The sequence below is a fragment of the Nycticebus coucang genome, chromosome 2 (assembly GCF_027406575.1).
Source record: "Nycticebus coucang isolate mNycCou1 chromosome 2, mNycCou1.pri, whole genome shotgun sequence".
In the NCBI taxonomy this organism is placed as follows: Eukaryota; Metazoa; Chordata; class Mammalia; order Primates; family Lorisidae; genus Nycticebus; species Nycticebus coucang.
The window spans coordinates 183,196,170-183,208,885 of record NC_069781.1 but is presented as its reverse complement, the minus strand read 5'-3'; the positions used below and the strand labels follow the sequence as shown (position 1 = coordinate 183,208,885).

General features: G+C 55.8%; 1 protein-coding gene across 1 annotated transcript in view; it reads left to right on the top strand.

Annotated features, from left to right (window-relative positions):
• The first annotated feature begins 215 nt into the window (after window positions 1-215).
• Window positions 216-12,716, top strand: part of SLC7A5 (solute carrier family 7 member 5) — a 33,533-nt gene continuing 21,032 nt past the window's right edge. The window contains exon 1 of the mRNA XM_053554614.1: window positions 216-839. Within this exon, the coding sequence (XP_053410589.1) occupies window positions 299-839 (541 nt within the window). The 5' untranslated portion in view covers window positions 216-298. The remainder of the gene's footprint in view (window positions 840-12,716) is intronic.

The window sequence follows — 12,716 nt, the reverse complement described above, 5'->3', positions numbered from 1 at the left end:
TACACAGAGGAAAAGAAGGCAGGGGCAGGGCCTGGATCTCCGGGAGAGCCCTAGAGTTCCGCGCCCGCGCGCCACTTGCTGCCAGCCGGGAGGAGGGGCTCGGCGCGGCGCGGGAGGCGGTGGGCGGGGCTCTGCCGGCGGCGGGGCGGGGCCTCGGGCGGCGGGCGGTTGCAGATAAAAGGTGGAGTCGGGGCGGGCCGGGCGTTAACGCAGCGGCGGGCGACGTGGTGTGTCCTCTTTGCCGGTATCTGCGCCGGGCGCGCCTCGTGTCTCAGCCCTGGCGGCCGGCGCGGCGGGCATGGCGGGCGCGGGCCCGAAACGGCGCGCGCTGGCGACCCCGGCGGCCGAGGAGGAGGAGCGGCAGGCGCGAGAGAAGATGCTGGCGGCGCAGCGCGCGGACGGGGCGGCCCCGGGGGGCGAGGGCGAGGGCGTGACCCTGCAGCGCAACATCACGCTGCTCAACGGCGTGGCCATCATCGTGGGCACCATCATCGGCTCCGGCATCTTCGTGACGCCCACGGGGGTGCTCAAGGAGGCGGGCTCGCCGGGGCTGGCGCTGGTGGTGTGGGCCGTGTGCGGGGTCTTCTCCATCGTGGGCGCGCTCTGTTACGCCGAGCTGGGCACCACCATCTCCAAGTCGGGCGGCGACTACGCCTACATGCTGGAGGTCTACGGCTCGCTGCCCGCCTTCCTCAAGCTCTGGATCGAGCTGCTCATCATCCGGCCCTCCTCGCAGTACATCGTGGCGCTGGTCTTCGCCACCTACCTGCTCAAGCCGGTCTTCCCCACCTGCCCGGTGCCCGAGGAGGCCGCCAAGCTCGTGGCCTGCCTCTGCGTGTGTGAGTACCGGGCGCGGGAAGGGGGGGCGTGGTCCTTGGGTTCCCCAGTTCCACGTCCCTGGACCGTCCCCCGCGGTTCTAAGTCACTGGCCTCAACCCAGTTTCATTCATTGGTTTACGCCCCTCTAGGCAGCTCAGGGAGTACCCCAGGGAGAAGACGTCAGGGTCCCTGCCCTGACCCTCACACTCCGTGGGCAGTCCTCTGCCTTGGCCCTTGCAGAGCAATATTGCCAGCCTCTTGCTTGGCGCCCACGTGGAGTGACCTAGCAAGCAACTCGGTTTCCTGTTTGAGTGTAATAGCTGACGAGCTGACAAGGGGGAAATTGCAGCTAGGGGGAAAAAAGTCATTCATTCTTTTCTGCTTCCCAAACCGGCTTGTCGGCAATCGGAGCAGGCTGACTCACAGGAGTACTGTAGTAATAACATTGCATTTGGGCAGTGAGTGCTGCCCCCTCAGCCTAAGCAGCGGTGTTGAACTCGCCACAGGTTGCCCAATGGTAGTAAGAGAGGGGAGCTTGCTGCAGATTCTGTGTGTGTGTGTTGGGGGCACAAGGGCTGGGGGGGTCCTGAGTTGTGTTGAGAAATAGCCAATTGGGCATAGTCCTAATTTGGTGGGCACAGTGCTAGTGTGTTCACCATGCCAGAGAGAACTGCTGCTTTGCAAAACAGTTTTCTTGTGGCATTCCAGGGGGGATAAATACTTTATACCAAATGCCACGTGGTTTTTACAATTTTATTTATTTATTTTGGTGCTTGGCAGTTTTCAAGTTCATCCTGTGGCCTTGGAAATGTCCTTCTGTTTTCAAAGTTTATGATGGAGCCCTAGCCATGCAAAACTTAAATTTATTTATTTGCAATTAGAGCTGCCAGCTGATGTGAGGTTTGGCCTGGGACTCCACTGTGCGTACAGATAGATACAGGGCTAAGAGGGCTGATTTTGTAGTTCTGGGCATGATCACGAAACCCAGGGGACTGTGTACTTCCTTGGACTGGCTTGTGAATGGCAGTCCCCTTTGGGGCTCTTGGCATTTCTGAGCTTGTGTGTGCCACACTGTGCATTTCAGGGTTAGGCCTGTTGGTACTTGGAGGCATGGTCCAAAAATGAGAGCACTTGGGGGGCAAAACTCAACAGGGTTCTGTGTGGCTGCCTGCGATCAGGAGCTTTCCTGAGGCTCTAAGCAGAGTAACCACACTGCCTTGAAGGGGAACATCGTTTGCCCTTTTAGGGAATCTTGGTGATAGGCATCTCGGCTTTTAAAAAGCTTTGGTCCGGTTCTAGGAATAGTCATAGCAGTAGTTGCTCTGCCTACAGCCAGGAGTTGGGAAAACCAGGAGCTTTGGGTTGGGCATTGGAGACGCAGATTTCAGGGATGATGTACAAGGCCCCTGAAGCCAAAAGATGAGCCTCTGGGAGAGAGGTTACTTTGTTCACCTGTGTTTTTTTTTTTTTTGTTGTTGTTGTTTGTTTTGTTTTATTGAGACAAAGTCTCACTTTATCACCTCAGTGGAGTGCTGTGGCCTTAGCTCACAGCAACCTCAAAATCTTGGGCTCAAGCGATTCTCTTGCCTCAGCCTCCCAAGTAGCTGGGACTACAGGTGCCCGTCACAACGCCTGGGTATTTTTAGAGATGGGGTCTTGCTCTTGCTCAGGCTGGTCTCGAACCCATGAGCCCAGACAATCCACCTGGCTTGACCTCCCAAAGTGCTAGGGTTACAGGTGTGAGCCCCTGCGCCCGGCTGTTTACCTGCTTTGTCATTAGGAGAGCTGGGCTTGTCCATCTTTCACCATTTCTGGGTCCTGCTTGCTGTTCTGGCCTGGCATGTAAGGAGGTGGATAACGTCTTTGAAGGTGGAAGCTCATCTTTAAAAACGAGTCCCTGGGTACTGGGCCTCCTGACTCTCCTGCTGCCATGGAGAAGAAGGCCTGGGAAATGCTACTTTGGCCCACAGGAAGGAGATGTAGGGTGAGGGTATTCTAATTTTCTTTTTCTAATAAAGCAACAAGTCATACAAGAATGCATTACCATTTAAAAAATTCAAACCAGGCCAAAAAAAAAAAAAAATTCAAACCAGGCTTGGCGCTATAGCTCAAGCGGCTAAGGCGCCAGCCACATACACTAGAGCTGGCAGATTCGAATTCAGCCCAGGCCTGCCAAAACACAATGACAACTACAACCAAAAAATAGCCGGGTGTTGTGGTGGGCACCTGTAGTCCCAGCTACTTGGGAGGTTGAGGCAAGGGAATCGCTTAAGCCCAGAAATTAGAGGTTGCTGTGAGCTGTGATGCTACCGCACTCTACCCAGGGTGAAAGCTTGAGGCTGTGTCTTAGGGGGAAAAAAAATTCAAACCATATCGATGTGTATCCAGTAAAACATGAGATCCACATTCCTTGTACTGTACCCCCCAGGCCTCCAGGTTCCCGTGGCTAAGTGTGCACCTCCAGAGCCTTCTCCAATACACGTGGACAGTCAGCTTAGTCCTGTAAAATATCAGTGGGATCGTGAAGTACAACTTGTTCTTCCTTTGTGTTTGAGGCTGTGTCAGTGTACAGAGTGCACCGCCAGCCTTTGGTGTGCGTGGGGGGCACTAGTCATGTGTTCTCAGCCATTCATGGTTGTCCTCTGACCTCCTCTGTGTGTGCACGGGAGTGTGGGGAGTCTAGTCTAGGGCCTGTGGGTAAGATAAGAAGAGGCTGCTGGAGAGAGGGAGGTGGGCTTGTGTGTGGCCAAGGGAGGTGTCGCTCACAGGTTGCTCAGACTTGAGTCTGAGAAGGGTGGTGGACATCCTGGGTTGGAGAGACCCCTCCCCTAGTAGGAGGGATCTGAGAAGTCCTACAGCAGGTGCAGGCCGCATCACAGGTGGATGGAGACGGCTGTATTCTGGGGCGGGAGGGGCACTCCAGGTGTGCCTTGGACACCAACCTAAAGCTTGCAGGCAATTTTCTCTAGACAGTGAAAAGCCACAGAAACAGTTGTGGATTTTTATTTATATAAATATTATATATACTTTTTTTTTTGAGACAAGAGTCTCACTGTTGCCCTGAGGCTAGAGTGCCAACGTGTCATAACTCGTAGCAACTTCAAAACTTTCAAACTCCTGGACTCCAGCAATCCTCCTGCCTCAGCCTCCCCAGTAGCTGGGACTATGGGCACCCACCACTATGTCTGGCTGGTATTTTTTCTTTTCTTTTCTTTTTTTTTTTTTTTTTTTTTTTTTTGTGGCTGGGGCTGGGTTTGAACCCACCACCTCCAGCATATGGGACTGGTGCCCTATCCCTTTGAGCCACAGGCACCACCCCATTTTTTCTTTTCTTTTTTTTTTTAGAGTCTCACTCTGTCACTCTGGGTAGAGCACTGTGGCATCATTGTAGCTCAAAGCAACCTTAAACCTCTTAGCTCAAGAGATCCTCTTGCCTCAGTTTTTCTATTTTGTTTAGTAGGGACCGGGTCTCACTCTTGGTCAGGATGGTCTCAACTCCTGAGCTCAAGTGATTCTCCTGTCTCAGCCTCTCAGAGTGCTGGGGTTACAGGTGCGTGCCACCTCACCTGGCTCTAGTTGTGTTTTTAATGTCCACACCTTAAAGCTGGGTTCCAGAGTCCCTTTTCAGGAAGAGAAAGCCTGCTCCGTGCCCATTCCGCTTTGGGCCTGGTCCCACGGAAGGCGAGGCGCCATGCCATGGCTCTCAGGTCTGTCCCTGAGCTCATGTACCCCTGAGACTGCCCTGGGAGCGGGCCCCTGACATCACTAAAACTGGATTTGAGAGCAGACTTCTTATTTTGCTAGTGATCTTTCATTCCCCAGACCCTTCCCACAGGTTTCTTTCTTCTGCCTGCATCACACTGGAAGGGTTTGGACTCACTCAGAGCAGCACTGCTGGCGGGAAACGTGGGGAAACCCTTCCCTCCAGGTCTGGCCTTGGGAGGTGGGGGAGGAAGTCAGGCATGGGACAGAGGAGCTCCACTGGAAACCTCTTTCTTGATGGCCCTGTGAAATCAGCATGAGAATAGGCTCCTGTGGGCTATTTACTGCTTCCTAAAAACATGGTTGTGGGGGTGGTGCCTGTGGCTCAAGGAGTAGGGTGCCAGCCCCATATACCGGAGGTGGTGGGTTCAAACCCTGCCCTGGCCAAAAAAATCTGTAACAACAACAAAAAAAGTGGTTGTGTTTACATGAAATTCAAGCGATGCTGGATTTACCTCATCGGCAGAAGTCGAAGGCTGGAGTCGAGATTCTCATTGGGCCTAGGATTGACAGTTTATCTGACCTCCCCAGACCACAGCTTTCTCTCCAGAGTGAGCACAGCAGCTGGGGAGGGGTTCACGGTAATGTTGGGCAGGCAGCATGGCCAGCCCGGGGCGTGGTCTCACTAAGTGGAGCTCTCATAGTTTGGAAAGCCAGCCGTGGTCACCTCTCTTTCTGCCACTGAAGGAGACTCACCCAGGCCCACAGGGTCAGGGAAGAAACCTGCTGGCGGCTGAAGACATGGCTGGCCTCTCATGGGAGGCAGTGGCCAGCTTACGTGGCCCCCTGGAGCCAGTCCGTGCACCTGCCTGGCTCCCATTCAGTGGGTCTGCTGGGCAGAGGGTGGGGACTGTGGCCTGAGGTGAAAAGTCACCTCATCGGGAGCAACCCAGGTTGTTTCTAGGAAACCACTGGGGCCTTCCCAGCTCACTTCCAAACCCACTTCTTACGGCAAAACGGAATCCATGCCAGCCGTGCTTGGCGGCTGTCTGACGAGTCTGGCTTCGCATGCAACATGCATGGCACTCGGGCCATAGGCACTTTTTTTGGTTGTTTGTTTGTTTGTTTGTTTTGAGACAGAGTCTCACTTTGTCTCTTTGGGTAGAGTGCTATAGCATCCATAGCTCAGAGCAACCTCAAACTCCTAGGCTCATGCGATCCTCTTGCCTCAGCTTCCAGAGTAGCTGTGGCTACAGGTGCCACCACAACACCTGGCTAGTTTGTTTTGTTTTGTTTTAGAAACAGTGTTGCTCTTGCTCAGACTGGTCTTGAACTCCCGGGCTCCAAGCAGTCCACCCGCCTCAGCCTCCCGGAGTGCTGGGATTACAGGCGTGAGCCACTGTGCCTGGCCTACGTGGCATTTTTGTGCACACGGCCTTCCTCTCCTGTTCGCCCTAGGGCTGGCCCTCTAGTAAGGAGGACGGAGAGCAAGAATGAAAAGAGAGAGAAAAGCTGGTGGGGAATGCCAGGGATGTGACCTCCAGGGCACGCGATTCAGCAGGGGCCGTGGGCTCTGGGGGGCACTTGAGGGCTCAGTGGGGGTTGCTGTGCCTGAGGGGTAGGTTTTGGTGGGTGGCTAGAAGGTAGTTCATTAGCTGGGTACTGAGGGGGGAAGGTGGTAGGCCTCGCCCCCAAAGTCTTCCAGCCTCCTGGCCTTCCCGTCCACCCTGAGGTGTCCATTACTGTCTCCAGCTCCTGTGTAAAGCCCAGACCCAGTCCAGGATTCAGGGCCCCTCGCTGAGCCAGGCACCACGTCTGAGTGGCTGGTGGACCCTGGAATCCAAGCTGTGAGCTCCGCGCAGACGGCAGCCGAGTGATTAGCGTTGAAATCCGACTTTCCCAGCCAGACATGAAAGTGCTGCTGCCGCCTGAGCAGGTCATGCCGAGTCACGGGACTTGGGGCTGAGGCCTGTGGGGAAGTTCACAGAAGTGCATGGCCCCACGGCAGACGGGGGATAGCAATGGGCATTTCTGACCCTTTTTTCCTGGGTCACAGACCCTTTGATAATTCAGTACTGTGTGCAGAATCTCTGAAGTGTGTGCCAGGTGCCTGCACATGATAGTGGACACTCGGGCCCCAGGAGAGTGGTGCCTCCAGCAGGACACATCTTTGAACCCACATCTCTCGTCACAGTCCTTGAACCCTAGTCTGAAGTTCCCCATTTCACAGATGGGTAAACTGAGGCAGGAGTAAGCCAGGAGCCTGTTACCGCCATGCTGACCACCATTTGTCATCAGGCATGTGGACCCATGTGAATTTTGGGAGAGTGGCAGGTGCTAGGGGCCTGGAGTAGTGTCCCTCACCATGTCCAGGCAGCCCAGTTGGCCAGGGCAAGGGCACAGGAGGATCAGAGGTTCAGGATGGCTCCTCTCCCTGACTGAGGGGCCCTGCATTTCTTATGGGAAGCCCCAGGGAGCCAGGAAGCCTTTCAACTGTTGTCTTCACTTTGCAAACCAGCTTTTGGGGTGGGTTGGAGGACCCCACTCCCGCCCCTGCACGCTCCCCTCCCTTCTCTGTCCCCTCTCCTGTGGGGCTTCCCAGAGCGCCCGTCCAGGCTGGGCACTGTCTGCAAGACACGCCAAGTATCCTACACATCCAGCAGCCCTTCCTCTGTTCTAGCAGCATCCTGACCCCCTGCGCAGGAAGGTGGGCTCTCTCGGGTAGCCTCAGCCACCGTGTGCAATAGGGAGCTGGTAGGGCGGGGGCCACCGGGAATCCATCTCAGACCTGCCCGCCAGAGCCGGACATGGTTCTGGGGCGTTGCCCATGTGTCTTCTGCGCTGGGATTCACCCACTATGTGAAGAATTTGCACTGACTTCCATCTGGGCTCTTGGAGTATAGTACATACAGCCCGAACCGTGCTGAGTCACCCTGTCCTTGGTGTGGGCCAGCAGCTGTCACTGTGAGACCGTATCGGGTGTAACCTGCTCACACTGGAGCTAAGACAGAACCGAGGCCACAGAGACCCTGTGGCCAGTGCAGTGCGCTGTCCCTGTCTTCCAGAGCTGTCCACAGCTAGTGTGGGGCTCTGCCCTGGGCTCACAGGGCTTCCTGGCTGTGCCATAGGTCAGGCTGCAGAGATGGAGGGTGTCCCTGTCACAGACTGGCAGCCTGAGGCAGCTGGGAGAACCCAGAGCCACTGTAAAAGGCCTGAGCAGACCAGCTCTGTCCCTTAAGATCTGTGAGTAGCCTGAGCTCTGTGACCTGGAGACAGGTGCTTGTCCTCTCTGGGCCTGTGTTTCAGATCTGGCAGCCCAGGGGTGGCAGTGTCCAGCAGTCAGTCAGGGGTAAGGTAGGGGAGGAGGGGCTGCCAGAATCCGATACCGCCGACAGGGCAGGCAAGCCTGAAGAGGGGAGCAGTTGGCAGGAAGGCAGCAGGAGCCACCTGGGGCCCCAGCACAGCTGCATCCTGGCCGCCTCAGCCTGGCCCCTCTCAGAGGCTAGAGCTGCCTGGAGCCCAGGACTTCTGTCTGCCGTGGCAGAGCCTGACCAGGATTGGGGGCAGGCCCCAGATTCCGTATTTTTAGCAGCTGTGCACGGACTAAGTCAGAGCAAGCACCTGGTCGGGAGCTCGTCGTGCGCATTTGTTTCTACTTGGCACTTGGCTGGACTGATCTGCCCAGGGCTGGGCCATGAGCTGCTCATGAGCAGAGTCCCTCGAAGCTCAGGGACAGCCAGGGTTGGAAACCCCAGTCAAACAGCCTGTGCACAGGTAGGTTTAGGAGACCTGGGTGTCCTCACTGCACTCCCAGGACCTGTTGTGTGACCTTCAACAAGTGGGACAGCCTCTCTAGGCTGCATTTACTCCAACTCCAAGTGAGGGTGTTCAACGGGATGCAGTAAGTTCCTTCCAGCCCTAAGATACTGTCACTGAAGCGAGTTTCCTGTCCTTTTTCTTGTTAGCGTGACTGTCGGAGGTAAAGAGGGTTTGGAGTAGGCGGGGGTTTCCAGGCACAGGTGCAAAGGTTCTGCATTCGGCCAGCAAGGGGCCTCCTTATCACGTGTACGCAGCTTCATCTGCCCTCCCCAGATGTTCCCACTGCAGTGACCAGGCAGATTGATGACACTTCTCCAGGTGCCATAAGCCACGTTCACACATTCCTCTGCACTATAGCAGGCAGCAGTGTTTCTGCCAGGGGAGGAAGAGAGGAAGCAATACTCAGTCCTATTCATAACTTGCTCAGGGTTGGAGCCACCATGGCCTGGTTTCAGGTCATGAGGTGGGGGCTCTCCTTCCTGTCTTCCCATTTCTTGGAACTGGGACCCCCAGGAAACCTTCTTCACCAGGACACTTGTATCAGAAGAATCCAATAAAATGGGAAGTTGCTCTTGGTGGGTTCTGCTAGTACACCCCAAGACTTGGATGTGTACTAGATTTCAGGGTATACAAAATCTGTGTCTGTTTTAGCCTGTTTTGAAATGAATGTGACAGCGCCATTCTTGGTAGCTGCTGACACCTCTGCCCTGGCCAGTGAGAGCTGTGTGTGGTCAGGCGTAGCTCAGCCATCTCTAAGAATGGAAAAAGTGTGGCAGCATGTGTTCGAGGCCTGATTGCAGGGAACTGAAAAGTGTGGTGCCTGCCCATTAGTAATTTGTGCAGAGAGCCAGTGAGTCGCCACAAGTGAAGAGGGCGGGCACCAGGCTTGGGTGCCTCTGTGCGGACGGGGCTTCCACGGCTGTGCATCCTCTGCAGAGACCTTGGTGTCAGGACTGGATGTGTTCCCTTTGCTTCCAGGGAGCCCTCAGGTCCCATCCAGGCAGCTCCCTGCCCCTGGATTTGCATCGTGTTTCTCTGGTTTTCAAGGCTCTGAGCTCTCTTGGTGGGAAGCAGTGGAGTGGGCAGGGAGGGATGTCAGGTCCAGTGTTCCCACCCTGCCTAGAGGTGAGGTCGCCCTTGCAGAGTTGGGACAGGAGTCACTGGGTCAAATGTACTTGTTGGCTGGAGCCCAGTATAGGTGAATTCTACATCGGGAAGTCACCCTAGCTCTCAAGTGGGGTCCGTGGGCCACCAGCTCCCATATCCCTGGGAACCTGCAAGAAACACAGATTTGCAGCCCACCCTGACCCACCTGATCAGAAGCTCTGTGGTGTCCCAGGTTGATTGATCCCTGGGGTGTGTCCTGGAGGAAGTGTGGGACCCTATCTGTTGCCAGTGGGGACAAGAGAGTTGGAGGCAGAAGATGAGCCAGTGCAGAATGTGGGGTCACACCCAGCCCAGAGGATGTTTGGGCTTCAGGGGGCCAGGGAGGAAGGCACTGATTTTGATGAGCCCATGTGCATCGGGCACCCATGAAATTTGGGGTCCCTTCGTGTGCTGGATGGACTTAGGTGAAGTTGTCCTCAGGAGCCTTGGTCAGCTGCAGATAGTGCAATGCCGAGTGTCCTGCTGGACGAGTGCCGGCTAGGCTGGCTGCCTAGGCTGGGTCTCAGGCCAGCTGTGGTGGCAGTGGTCAGCTGCTGCCACGCCACCAGGGAGCCTCTCAAAGCTTTTGAAATCAGGGTGTTCTGTGAGTGCTTTCAGGTGCTTCAATAAAGGGCCGACCCTGTGGAGCTGGTCCACAGCTGCCATGCACAGATGGGGCTAGGCTGTCAGAAACTCACCAGGCAAATGAGTTTGTTTTATCCAGAACTGCTCATAGCACGGCTGCTCCTTGGCAGGCCTGGAGACAGGACAGAGGAAGTGGCTGGAGGGCATCTCTTGTTCCAGGAAGCTCAGCAGGCTCAGTCCCCCGGGGTACACCCAGCAGGGTGGCTGGCACTGGGCCAGAGTGTGAAGGGACACAAGGCTGCATCTCGGACACCAGCCTGGGTCCTGCTGTGGCAGTGCACCCCCTGCACACAGCACTCCCACTCTCCTGAGCACCAAGGCCAGAGGTCAGGTGTGCAGAACCACGGTTCCGCCCATCAGGAGGGAGGGGTCTCCCGGGGAGAGGAAGTCATCTGCGCCTTCTCCACATTTGTTACTGGAAAGAATAGGCATTAGTAGTATGGGGAAGTGCCTTGGGCCTGCAGGGTCCCTGTCAGCCATGGCCAATGGGTCGTACCCTTGCTGTCTGTGGACACAGGTAGGGATCTTTTCTGTGGCTTTGCTCCATGTCCTGAACTGAATGTGCTCACCACATGCCCCTCCGCACCTCTCTGTCCTGGGGCTCGCTCTTGTTTAAGACAGTGTGGGGCTCGGCGCCCATAGCATAGTGGTTGTGGCGCCAGCCACATACACCAAGGTTGGCGGATTCGAATCTGGCCCCGAACCTGGCCCGGGCCAGCTAACCAATGACAACTGCAACAGCAACAACCAAAAAAGACAGGGTGGGGCGGCATGATGGGCTTCCTAAAGATTTTGTGAGGTCCACTCAGCCTTCCCAGGTGTGGGTTTGGAGAGAGTGGGGACGAGAGCTGGCCCTGGAGGTCTCAGACTCCTGTGCTCTGAAGCCCTGAATGACACAGCAGGAGTACCTGAGGGTACACAGGCTCCCACATGCTGTTCCTGCTGTGGCCAGCTCCCGAAGGGCCTTAGGAGCGAGGCCCAGTGACCAGGCAGGCCTGGTGAAGCCTGGCAGACTGTCCTGAGCTGGGGAAGAAAAGGATTTTGTTTATGCTGTGGGTTTTTTTCCCTTTTTAAAATGAAAACAGCCTCCTCCCTCATGTCCAGGCCTCCCTTGTGAATGAGGCAGCCAAATCGTCCAAGGCAGACTCCGGAAGCTGCATTGACAGCAGGCTGTAGGACTAGACAGGAGGCTGCGGGACTAGACAGGAGGCTTTGGGACTAGACAAGACAGGCTGTGGGACTAGGGCAGAATAAATACCCTAAAACTGGGTCTCTGTGGGGCAGGATGTTAGGAGCTGGAAGGGTAGGGCCAGTAGGCAGAGATCCTGGCCTCAGGGAGGCAGGCAGGGCTCTGATGCTGCAGAGGTCAGAGGTGAGAGCTCACGTGAGGTCAGGCAGGGGAAGGGCCTCAGATCCTAGGAGCCTTTGGGTGCTACTCAGGTAAATCATCTTTCCCAGGGAGAAGGCAGCTTAGTGTTCTGCAAATAGGATTGTGTGTATGGGTGTGTATGTGTCTGCATGGGGGTATATGCTGGTGTGTATGTATGTGTGTGCAAACCTGTCTGGTACCTTCTCAGGTAGTGCTGCCTGCAAACTCGCTGTGAGTGAGGTGGGAGGCAAAGAGGAGTGACAGCAGGCTGTAGGACTAGACCGGGAGGCTGTGGGCTAGGCAGGAGGCTGCATCAACAGCAGGCTGCAGGACTAGACGGGATCCCCACATTCCCAGGGATCCTGAGTGGTGGGTAGAGGGTAATGTGGGTCACTACTGCTCCCGCCTTCCTGAGGGGCCCCCAGGAGGTGTTGCTATTGCTGGGCACACCTGGAAAATGAAAGTGTTTTGTGGCTCAGATGCCAGGCTGTAGGGGTGGGGGCTGCAGGGGAACCCCTGAGGGAGTGAGAGGGTAGCCAGCCCTTGGCAGGACCTAAGCAGGCAGGGTCTCCAGCACACGGCCCCCAGGGAGCCCCTACCAGCTATCGAGGTGGGGGACAGCAGGACTTGAGTGGGGAAGACACACACCTGGGGCTAGAGAGGCCCAGCCTGGCCTTCTACGCCTGGTGAGGGTGTTGGGCTTTATCTCGTAGCCCAGCTGTCCCTGTGGGCTGGCGCAGTACACTCACCAGGGGCAGACTCGGGAAACCCAGAAGGGGCAGCTTCCTGCCGCCATGTGGCCTGCCGACCTGGCCTTGCCCTGTCCCCACCTGCCTGCCCACTCAGCCATCACGGCTGCTCATTTCTCAGCCCCATGTGTGGGGGCCACGGGTTAACAGCCATCAGCATGGGCGGTCTGGGTGCACATAGCGCCTGGCTCCATCTCCAGGGGAGAAACTGAGGCCAGGCAGTCTCCGGGGCTACCTCCCATTCCTGACTAGTCTTATTCAAGCTCAAAGATTTACTTATTTATCTAAGATTATATTTCATCTTGAAATTTTAAAAAAAGGAACACTGTAGGAAATAATAAAGCCTTTGTTTACTCATCGTCCAAAGTCAGTGAACGTCACAATTTCATCATCAATTTTTTTCTAACAGAAATAAATACTATCAAGTCGCCTTTGTTCTGTGATCCGTTTCGTCCCCTGCTGACTGC